This window comes from Hyalella azteca, unplaced genomic scaffold (assembly GCF_000764305.2).
Source record: "Hyalella azteca isolate HAZT.00-mixed unplaced genomic scaffold, Hazt_2.0.2 contig8021, whole genome shotgun sequence".
Lineage (NCBI taxonomy): Eukaryota > Metazoa > Arthropoda > Malacostraca > Amphipoda > Hyalellidae > Hyalella > Hyalella azteca.
Genome location: NW_025938127.1, coordinates 28213 through 40364, shown reverse-complemented (window position 1 = coordinate 40364; position 12152 = coordinate 28213). Strand labels below are relative to the sequence as shown.

Genomic DNA, 12152 nt, shown 5'->3' with positions numbered 1-12152 from the left:
GATACTAGTGACATAGGTCATAAGGCGTCAGCCACTACTTTAGCATGCTCGCCCATAAGCAGGCCGTTTTGCACCAGGCCTCACCTACTACGGCCTAACCTCTTCTAGCCAAACCATTTCACGCTGCTCCGGCTCGCATCTCTCCTGCAGCCAAGGAACGGCTCTACCTGCTCTCTTGAACCGCCTCACTAACTCCTTGCATCCAATGAGGTTAGGTTCGCTTAGGTTTGTTTTTGGCGTTGAAATGTTGCACGGTGAAAGTTAGGCCAGATGCAGGATGATCATGCTTAACTTGAGCATGCTAAAACGATGGCTGTGGACATCATTCTCGTCTGCCTTCACTCACCACATGTTCAACAAACTCAACGGAATCACAACCCGGAAATCAAAGAACCTCAGCCTTTCGGACTGATTCTCCCTCACAATGACGCAAGAAACCAATGCACTCAAACAATACAGTCCCTAAAAAAAACACCGGATCAGCTAAGCTCACCATATTTCACGTCAAATATCTTGGACCACTTGGAATTCCCTACTTGTTCCACCTTCTCACTGCTGTGCGGCTGTGCCCGCCATCAAAGTTCTTGAACGGTGCCCGAAACTCGTTATCACGCAACATCTGCCCCTGGCTGATCACCAACACTGTTTTGGACCCGTTCCGCAGTTGACTTCATAGGCTGCTATGCCCTTTAGCGGAAAGGAATATTAGAAAAATGTCAAGTTAGGTTAAGCTGGGATGAAGTAGTTACTCTCATGAAGCAATCATGAAGTAGTTGCTCTCACACGTGTTCATGCAAAACTTATCTGTGTGTAGCTCATATTATTGGTCTACGAACATTACGCATGAAATGAATCCTTGATATACGGTGGTTCGCAGCGACAGTAAATACGTTGAAATTACGTAAACCCCACATATATACTACACCAGCATACAAAACATAGTACCCCCACCCCAAGGCAACACCAGCACAAAAATCACACACACAATTATGACACAGAGAACGCTGGAGCTGGCTGGCAAAAACAAAGTCCTTGCACACCCACTACTTGACATAAGCAGTGCAGAAACCCAGCTCTCTAGACTGGAGAGAGTACACCTAGCCAGACTGCGCTGCGGCCACCACCCTTCACTACAAACATACGCATACAGAATTGGTCAAGCAGACTCGGACACCTGTCCATCTTGCCAGGAAGCTCCCCACACAATTACGCACATACTCCCAGTAATGTCCACTCTGGCAGGATCTCAGACAACACCACCACATAACCTCGGCCCTACAGCTCTGGAGCGACTCCCTGTTGGTGGTGTCGTACTTGCGCGTTCCTCTTGTAAAAGTGAGACCGGGGAACCACAACTACGTTGAAACTCTTCTCTTCACCGCACATTACTTTTGGAAGGTGAGTGAAATAAGATTAGCAAGTAAATAATTTTACGTCGGGCATAAGCACTCTCGCAATGCGGCGTTTGACACTAGGAAGTATAAAACGCGGGCAACGTTTCCCTGGCCGCGTCGCAACGTGTAATAAGTTCTGTCTTTGTTTACTATCTCTTAAGAGAACATGTCCAGTGGGCAGGAATGATAGGCAGGATTCAGGTCTGGTTCGAACAGAAATGGAGAATTGGGCTCTCCTACAATCCTCTGTTTACGCACGTGAATGCTTTTAGCATGCGTGTGTACGGCCGAAACCAAATATTTCGGCGGGGAGAATGAGCGCAGCGGACTTGAAAGCAGCGTAAGGAAGATGGGAGAACAGACTTGACAGAAACGAAGACGCGTCAATGAATGTTCACAGGTCCATGAAGAGCTACGACGCATGCAATGCAGGCCAACTCAATCCACTAAACCGCAACCTGAAGCCCTGCAGTCGAATACCGAAAGATGGGTTTCATATCGCCGTCAGTGCAGCAGAGATCGGGATTTTAAACAAGGAAACGCATCCGTTTTTACTTAAAAATTGATCACAATACATGAATAAAATGTGGTCATTATATTTTAAAGCTTAAAACCACAGAAGCATGGCTATATATGTAAGAAACGCGTCAGAATGATAAGAAATAGCATAATTAACAAATACAACTGCATTTGTCATTAACAACAGACTGCACAAAGTCACGGTAAAATGCATTTAATATTCACAAGTATATTATCATAAAATACAACGTGCAGCGCTGCTTGCGTAACGTATCTGAGGTGACAATCACCAAAAAATTAAATTATAACGCAATGAAATCCAGGTATATAATCTTAAGGTAACACGAGATCAAAGCCTGCTGACGATGACAGAGTTATTACTGATGAACCTCATCCCTCGAGGAGCCCAACGGCGCAAACAAGAACAAGGAGAACAGCAAGAACCACACGCAAATAGAAATTTTCGTTGAGGAATATCGCTGTTACGATGAGAAACCCTACATTTAAATTTAAGCTGCAACTATCACAAAGCTCAGGGATTCACATCTCGGCCGATAATTCAAAATTTTGAGAGAAAGAATTAGGACAAAGGTTAAGAATCTGGTCTGATTAAAGTGACGTTAAACTTGAGCTGATCGTTGGTGAATGGCGTGAGCAGCACCTTGACGCACGAAAAGTACGTGAGTGACTGAGCTTGTGCGGGCACTTGATTGGCGTGATCGGCGCTCCATATGATGTGCACGGTGGGAGGCTCTAGCTTGTTCTTGTTGTCGTAATTGAGCTCATCCAGAGGTAGGCGTTCAAGATATGCACGCTTTATAGTACAGTAATCGAGCAAGAGGATGTCGAGGGAGCGATCAAGCACACCAATAACCATCCCATTGGTTGTGATCTCCTTGACTTGGCGCACAAACTCTGCTAAGAAGAGCTCGGCGCTGTAATCAGACGCACGTTTGGCTGATATCTTCTTCTCGTTGGCTGTAGCCAATCGACGGTCTATTTCTTTCAGTTCCAAGTTGGGGAATGGGTAACGTTCCAGGTCCACCGCGGCTGCCAGCAGCCTATGAACCATGATGTCAGGGTAGCGTCGGATAGGTGACGTGAAGTGAGTGTAAAACGGAACGTTGAGCGCGTAGTGGCAAAAATCTTCTTCGTAAGTTCCGGAACAGAAATAAAGAGCGTTCTGCATTGGCTTACTCAGCAAATTTACGATGACCTCAAGTCGCGCTAAACTGTAGCTATCCTCGCCGGAGAGCTCCAGAACGCTAGCATAAATGGCGCCAGCTGAAGACGAGTCGATTTCGATGTTCAGGGTTCTGAGCATGTTGACTATGTCGTCCAGCTGACCCTGTTGCGGCGCCGGGTGACAGCGAAGAACAGCATGTTTTGGGAACGACTCGTATATTTTGTGAGCAACGCTGATGTTGGCTAGCAGCATGAATTCCTCAATCATAGCGTTACTCGCCAAGTGCTCAACGTTGTGGACTGCGTTAGGCTTCTTTGTTATAGGGTCGAGACTGAAGCCGAGCTTTCTTTGGTCAAGTCGGAGCGCGCCGTGATGATGACGACGAGCTCGCATCTCCACAGACAGTTTGTACAGGGTGTTGATGATGGCGCTCACTTTGGCAGACGAGAAACGAGCATTGACGGGGAGCTCATCGTGGCTCCAGGTCGTCTTCTCAGGATAGTCTATGACTTTCTGCGCGTGTTCGTAGGACAGCTTGGCGCACGAGCGGATGATGCTGCGGCCAAACCAACAAGACACTATTTGACCTTGTGGATCCATTTCCCACACAACGGAGAACGTGAGGCGGTCCTCGTCAGGATTCAGAGAGCAAAGGTCCTCACATAACTTTCTGGGTAACATTGAGATGACCTGGAAAGAAAATATTAATAAGGTTCACTCAGTTAAGACGGGCAAATTGGGAATAAAAAATCTTCGCATATACATGATATAATTTGGAATAATGAAGGCTCACGGAGAAGCATTGCATCTTTAGCAGTGATTTCTTATGAAAACGCAGTACAGTTTTCATTACGATTCACGAGGCTGAACGAGCAATTGCTTAGCGACAATAACTCACCTTATCAATGAGGTAGACGCTGGTAGAGCGAGACGCCGCTATCTTGTCGAGCTCCAAGTAACTGCGTAGCGACAATAACTCACCTTATCAATGAGGTAGACGCTGGTAGCGCGAGACGCGGCTATCTTGTCAAGCTCCGAGTCAAGCGGCACGAAGTAGGACACGTCGGCGATGTGCACGCCCACCCTGAAGTGGCCGTTAGGCAGCGGCTCGCACGACAGCGCGTCGTCCAGATCCCGTGCAGTGGGCGGGTCAATCGTCAAGATGCACTCGTCACGCAGATCCCTTCGTCCTTGCAGCGCCTGGATTCATCATGGTCATGATTTATCCCAGAGCGTCAGCTACGGTAAGTTTTAGCTAACATCTGTGGCTTCTAAGTGTTCCGCGTAAGAATATGTCAACTGAATCACATCAAAGAAATAGAACTACCACTGCTGACAATCAAACGCCTTATAACCGGAAATGTCACATTTGGGATGAGCGAGTGCAGCGTACAACAGTAACACATTCAAGTAACAAGTATTTGAAAGAAATTTTTCCGTTGATAACTAAGCATGGGCATACCACCACTGAAATTTCACAAATAAACAAGACAAAATTCAAAACTGCACACGAAATCACTCATTGAAATTGATCTCAAAAATAATTTTCAATACTGGAGCCCATTCTTTTATCAACCTTGTTTCCTAGCAGCCAGAAATCCACATTTAGAACAAGCTTAAGCTAAGCAAATTGAACGTCCCTTGCCTCCGGTAAAAAAAGAGCGTCCCTTGCATCAGGTAAAAAAAAGAGCGTCCCTTGCATCAGGTAAAGAGAGAGAGTCTCTCGCTTCAGGTAAACAACGAGCATTTCACACTTGAGGCAAACAAAGAGCATATCTCACATCAGGTAATCATAGAATGTCTATCGCTTCAATTAAACATTGAGCATCTCTCGCTTCAGGCAAAATATGGGCATTTATTACTTCAGATAATAACAAGAGTCTCTCACCTCAGGAGGAATGGTCCATTCTTTGCCAGGCAGTTGAGCCACCACCTCCGCGGGAAAGTCGCTCGTGTCAATTCCGATTTGCAGAAGGAAAGCGTCCGACTCAGCGGAGATGTCCCCTTGCCTCCCAATGTCGCTGATGAGCTCCCTGTCATTGCATAAATATTAAGAATAAGGCACCACTACAACTTACTCGCAAGAGAAAATCAAAGTTGAACAATCAATAAATTCAAGAGAAAAGGAAAAAACAGCTCAATGGAGGATAAATTTTATGTAACGGAAAGCAGAAACATTAGGAGCATTGAGGCTTTTTATAAAAAATTGTTACAATTTTTTTAATAATAATTACATTTTCCTAATCAGTATTCAGTAATAGTTTGCTCCAGGATCTACTATGCAAACTATAGAGGAGTAAATACCACGATAAAAAATCTACTTACTTTCGAAAATGACGCAGACAAAAATGACCTAGACATACAAATGACTTAAAGACATAAAAAATAAACTTTAGTCTGTGAAAAGAGCCTCTGAGAAATGAATGAATATGCTCACTTACCCCATAGCAAACTTAGGATCGGTCCATAACGTTATTTTGGCCAGATGGATGCGCTTGGCATAATCATTTCTTCTGGCGATGAGATCTTGAGGGCACTGTGACATGGGGATCTTCATGCGAGGGATCCTGCTGTCATTGGGAGAGAAGAGGGCAAAGTTTGGGTTGAGGTCCTGGAAAGGTTTGAGCGTCCCAGCACCAAGACGCGTGTTGCGCTGCTCTAAAATGTGTACCACGTAACCAATCTTCTGGACGAAACGACTCCAGTTGGCAAGCCTCATAACTTGCGCTACCGAGGGAACAGTTCGCTTCTCAATAGGTTGAGGCAGCGGCTGCTGCTGCTCATGAATTGGCTGCCTGGGCTTGAACTGTTGATTTTGTGGCCGAATCTGACCACGATGACGGGGCTGAGATCCCATAATCACCTGGCTCGAAGCAGGTGAATTGGAGAAGTTATTCAGCATGGGATGATGCATCCAGTTGTTCTCTGCTCGCGACAGGTTATGGTTGAAATTCATCTGCTGGTTATATGGGCTGATCATGAAGCGAGGAGGCGCACTGACTAGACCAAAGCCATGGCCGGAGTCCGCAAAGCCGCACGGTTTATTGCTGTCGCGGGAGTCCATGTCAGAGGTCTCGGTTCCGTCTAATGCCGAAGTCTTTGCTCCACTTTCAGATTCTTCAGTTTTTCCAGCATCAACGATCTCAGAAATGGACATTTCGGAAATGAGTGCTTTTACATTACCCACGTTGTCTTCCTGGACATCTTCCTTCAGAGATCGTTCTTTTACCCCAGTCTTACTTTTAACTTTGTCTCCAAAAAGTCTCTCGACAGTAGATTGTCTCTTCTTATTATCGTTAGCAAGTCTTCCATCTTCGTCTTGAACACACTTTATAAACGCATCCTCCTTCATACCAGGCACTTCTTCCAATTTGATTGATTCTGGTATCTCTGGTTCAGTTTTCACTTTTATTCCATCATCCTGCACCTCCACAATGTTGGCAGGCTTTAGACCAGAGATGTCACGGTCAGCTACTCCGAGCTCGCAGTTGGCAACTTTGATGGCTTTATTGATAGCCGTGCGCTGGGCGTTGTAGAAACTTCTATCTTCTACGGCCGTGTCCAAGTCAAGGTTATCGCTACAACAACTCTCATCATCTGTTACGTCACTACACTCACTTAGCATGTCAGGAGGAACCACAATTGTCGTTTTTTTCTTCTTGTTTGACTTTGACTTTACAACAGCGGATGAAGCAGCATTATTGACATCTTTATTGGTGCCATCCGAAAGCAAGTATAGCTCATCCTGAACATTCTGAGGTGGAGGGTCAATAAGAAGTGCGGCCACAACATCAGCAGCCGCTGCAGCCATGTCATCATCCTCCCCTGGTTTCTCCTGTTTCATTTTTTTCTTGCCCCGCCGTTTTTTCTTTTTCTTCTGAACTGCAGATTCTGAGGCGGTCTCTTCAGCAGCATTGGTCTCATTATTGTCAGCAGACTTTGTCTCGTCCTGGGTAGATTTAGCCGGCGGCGAAGCCGAGCACCCAGGAGCAACAAACTGATCCATCACAGCGAAGGGATCATGGGAAGCATATACAAGGCTCTTGAGTGTCTCGTCGGTATCTAAGAAGTAATCTAATTGATCATATAACACCTGAAACAAAATAACCATAAGTTACAGACAATCCATTAACATAGTAAAATAGTACCGATTTCAAAAATTTAGCAAAATTCACTCGAAATTATATTACTTTTTACAAGCCCCAGAAATTGGCCCCCATTCACAAAAAAATGCGTTTATAGATGAACTTCCTGAAGAGAATTTTGTATAAAGACGACAAATGCCATAAACTATAAACTCTAAGCCTAGTGGGCAGTTCGTAATTTTGTACCAAGTAGAATTTAAAGAGCTAATAGCTGTGCACTATATCTATATAAAAAATATAGATATAGTGCAAACCTTGCGAAAAAGAATCACTTTCTTGTGAAGAATTGAACTGAACGCTTTTAAAATTTTCAACCAAATGTGGGCCTTTTACTATACTGCGAATGCTCCAAAAACTTGCCGGTTTAATAGCTAGTCGATTTTAACAAGGAAGCAAAATCACATGACTGAAAAAAACGTACAAATAATAGATTTTAAACAAGCTACTACTATAAAATAAGGTCAACACAAGAGAGGTAAATAATATTTAGCATACAATGTAACCTTGACTACCGTCCCTTGACAAATTAATGATCGGGACAAACGACAAAAAAATAGGGACAAAATTACTCAAAAAACAGGACACAAACATTGGTATAAAGGAGAAGCCTGTGTTTTTTTTACTATTGTGATATACCCTGGATGACTATAGAGCAAGTTAAAGGAACAAGTAATATTTACAACACTATTAAACAAGTGGGTTGCTGGACACCAAACTGAAGTGGTTAACTGAAAGTCCACAAAATATACATAGCTGATACCACTTCGAAAATCTAGTAACATTTGTTCAAATAAAATATAACTTTCAATGCACTTCAATGGATAATAATATTCCTTGTAAAATAAATTGCTAGAGAAAATATTTGACTTTTCAAGAAAATGAGTAGTACTAGTCAACGAGCACAGAAAGAAAATATTACACACAACTAGCCAGGATATGAAGTAAGAAATGCAGAACTTCTCAACAAAAGTTTTTCATATTCAGATCGCACAAAGCAAGAAAGAAAAATTGTCCCGATAGCGAGGACATTTTATTGCAGGTGCTGCGCGTGTCATAGCACTCACAATAAAATGTCCTTGCTACCGGGACATTTAATTTTTATTTTATTGCTGGTGCTGTGTTGAGATACGATGTAATAGCAGTAGCTGTGGCCTTCTCACCTTCCACTGGTCCGAGGGCAGGAGCTCGACGGCCACCACATCCCCGTGCAGGGCGGCGTTACGGTCACGTACCCCGCCAATATAGATGTCCGTCCCCCCGCCCTGTGACAGCACAGCTCTTCAGAACACAACCACGGCAATCAAGCGTGCCATCAACCAACAAAAAGATAGTAATGCCTTCATCTTCTGTCACGACTTAACTTGAATAAAGCTTCCTATATTTTTGGAGTAGATGTCAATAAGTGACCAGGGTTTTGGAAATGGATTAAAGTCCCCATCTAATATTCACTTATTAACAAACGGCTTACAAGGATATGATTGAAATCTATCTGAGAATAGCTTGATTCCACCTGGTTTACGTATATATGTCAGGTAGTGACACAATAGTGCATTTTGTTACTGACGTGGATTCAGAATTTAAGTTGCTAACAAAACTAATGGCACATTTTTTAGAATACTCAACATTACAAATGGCACTAGACAGTACAAAACCGATACCATCTAGAATACAAAACAATACCACTTACATTACAACAATTACAGTTAATTGTGCGACTCCAGTTTAATTACAGATGAATATATATACACTGAAATTTTAGAACTTTCATTCAAGTTTAAATAACTTTAGAAGGGCGAGAAATTATATAGAGTTTGCATGTAGCAAGAAGCAAAAAGTATGCCTGAAGAAAACACTTGCAGCTTCAATGAACCGAATGAATAATTAATGGGCAAAGAAAATGAACTTAATGTTAAAGAGGGAAAAAAGTCAAACACTTACACCATATGAGTGAATGAGCACTTTATTGCTTGCATTAAACAAAGCATGACTATGAAGAATAGAATGGGATTCTTCATAGTCATGCTCATGCAATCACAGTTCCAGACTAGGGGCCCGAATACACAACACGATGCTTCATTATTCTGAGCTGTCCTCACAAGACCCAATGGCTTCATTTAGAAGGATAACTGAGCTCTATGAAGGCTTATTAGCATAGGCCTTCTAACATGATCATGTTAACAAAATTAACCAATGAACATGGGAGACAAAATGAAATGAAATACTTGGAGACAAGTAGGAATGGGCTAATTGGTATATTACAAATGCCATTAAGCATGACATTAAACATGATGAAGTTGTGATAGGAACAGAGGCGCGGCATGCATTTAGGCAGCAGGCAAGACCAGGCCTGCAGGAGCCCCCTGAAGGCCCCAGCTAAAGACTCAGGACGTGGTGGGTACCGAGAATTACCGGTGCGCTGATATAAGCATCTTCATAGTTCTTGGGGTTGATGCGCAGCACACCCTGCACAGCACAACAGAACATCAGTCACATAACATACATAAGTTATGATTACAATACTTTTTAAATATTGACAGAACTGATATCAGGTATAGATAAAGACGGACTGAGTAAGAAGGCTATCTCCAAGCACAATTTCACATATACAATTAATGAACTCTCTTACAACACATTATAAATAACCACAGGTAGGGGCATTATGCTTGAGTAGAGCAATATTTCCAATACAAAGCACACTTCCACTTAAGCCAAGGGAATCATGTGCAAAAGGCTTATGGATTAATTAATGTTCTGAATGAACTAACTTTGTGATATATTTTGAGCCATCTTTTCTGTCAACAATAGCACATTGAATCAAAAAAACATAGTAAGCTGCCAACATTAACAGGCTCATGAGTGAAGCAAGGAATCCCTCACCTCTATGACCTCTCCTTTCTTGAGCTTCTCCTGCACCTGGAACAAGCTCATGTACGAGTTGAAGACGGGCAGTCCCTTCTTGGCAACCCCAGCTGACTGCTGTTGTCCTTTGTTTGCATCACACATGGTTGTCATCTTCCTGAGAACAATCAAAGTAGGGAAGAATGAATACAATAAAAATAGTTGAAATGAGTTTTGTTGATTGGTTTTCTTAAATATGCTATGTTAACATTTTTCCTGAATATGTTGATATAATGCCATGCAATTTCAGGGAAAAGTATGATTTTTATCAAATTTATGTGACTGGTGTTAAAGTAGGTATATTAAATTGCTCAATTTAATATACTCAATACTCAGTGCTCAATTTCTGTCAAGGATGGTGCAAACATCTGTACGAGAACCATCCTGAATGACTGCAGCCGGGTTACTAAAGTGAAGCATGTTCAGACTGGCTATTCAAGTGCACTGCCGGGAACTTCTGCCTTTGTTAATTAGGGGAGTGCCTGGCCAAAAATTTTTTATTTTGGCTTTTCCAGTTTTTAGTCTTGTCTAAAGCTGGCATTCTGACCTATCCAACGGTACCAAAACCATCTCTGTATGCTGATTTATGCATTCATGCAGATGGCAAAAGGGTTAGGGGTGGTGGAGTTTTTCAACATTCAACATTTAAATTAGAATTTCAAAGTAAAACATGTAATAAAGTCATCACGTGAATTCTCCATTATGATTGTCTTAGCAACATTTATGGTTAAAAGTTTTCTATGAACAAAAGCCAGGAGAAAAATGAAAAAATTGTACAAGAAGTATATTCATTCTACTAAAAGTAGAATGAAATTAGTAGTATAGAATGAAGTCTATTTGTTGATATTTAATAATAAAAATTATTGTATAAATTATTTAATTTTATAAAATTGAATAAGAAACAAGAAAGCAAGCAAAATTTCAAGTCTAGAAGAGCCCACATACAGATAGATGGTGCTAGAAGAGCCCACACACAGGTGGCAGCACCAGCAGTGCTGCAGTGGCGAGCAAAGGAACTACTCAAGTTTTTGAAAATAATTTTGATTGAGGTATTAACAGTATTGTCAACCTCCAAACATTGAAATTTCAATGTAGTGAGTTAGAAGCTGACATACCCAGAGTGTTTAGGGACACACACCAAAGGCCATGCTGAAACAGAAACAAAGGCCTGAACTTGGGGAAAGGGAGCGGCATGGGGGAAGAATAAAGATGGTGGAACAATTGATAAAAGTGAGTCATTGCTCATTGCCATATCTTAAGTCATTTATGGCATTTTTAAACCAACGGAAGCAACTTAGAAATTTCAACGCTCAAATTTGTACTCATTATTTAAATCAATCAAGTTTTATTTAAATAATTTGTTCATGCCAGGTTTAGACTGGTGATAGGGGCCATGGGCCTGGTTTAGTCTGCCGGAATGACGGCTCAAGGCGGACCGACAAAAGTAGAATGTATGTCGGTCTTTGACCATAATTCCACTCCGATGCATGACCATACATTTCCTGTGCTGGGCAAGATTTGGAGGTGGTTGTAACTTGTAATAGACAGTGTTCTTAATGAAAATATTTGGTTCATTATATTACATGCTTTTTGCAATGCCAATAGTGTTGGAAGGTTATTAAGCCCAATTGGAACAAATGGGATATCAGACGAACTAGTATGTCTGCTAATGAACTCCGCAGGATATTTTGGTTTAAGCGGCTAAAAATTGCTACTAATTCTGCAGGAAGCTTATAATAATATCATTCTAACAGAACTCCATCGCGCAATCCGGGAAACAAAATCAGTAGAAATTCCGAGTGGGAAGCAATGACTGAATGAGCATCAGCTCAATGTCAGACGCGCACCGCAAACCTCAGCAGCTCAGTTGGAGCTGGTGCAGCAGCTACTAGACCTGGAAAAATGTTCATGCCTGTCGTAGAGCTTGGGAAACAAATCTTATGTCAAGTTATGTGAACGCAACCAATGCGTGAATAAATGGCTGTGCTTCTCACGGTAAAAATTTCACGC

General features: G+C 42.3%; 1 protein-coding gene across 2 annotated transcripts in view; it reads right to left on the bottom strand.

Moving 5' to 3' along the window:
• Positions 1-1949: 1949 nt before the first annotated feature.
• LOC108673168 overlaps positions 1950-12152 on the bottom strand; it is a 37438-nt gene continuing 27235 nt past the window's right edge. For both annotated transcript variants that reach the window (XM_047881450.1, XM_018160959.2), the window contains exons 4-10: positions 10122-10260; positions 9654-9707; positions 8405-8506; positions 5541-7192; positions 4988-5132; positions 4081-4299; positions 1950-3789 (exon numbers count right to left, since the gene is read on the bottom strand). In XM_047881450.1, the coding sequence (XP_047737406.1) occupies positions 2506-3789; positions 4081-4299; positions 4988-5132; positions 5541-7192; positions 8405-8506; positions 9654-9707; positions 10122-10260 (3595 nt within the window). In that variant the 3' untranslated portion in view covers positions 1950-2505. The remainder of the gene's footprint in view (positions 3790-4080; positions 4300-4987; positions 5133-5540; positions 7193-8404; positions 8507-9653; positions 9708-10121; positions 10261-12152) is intronic.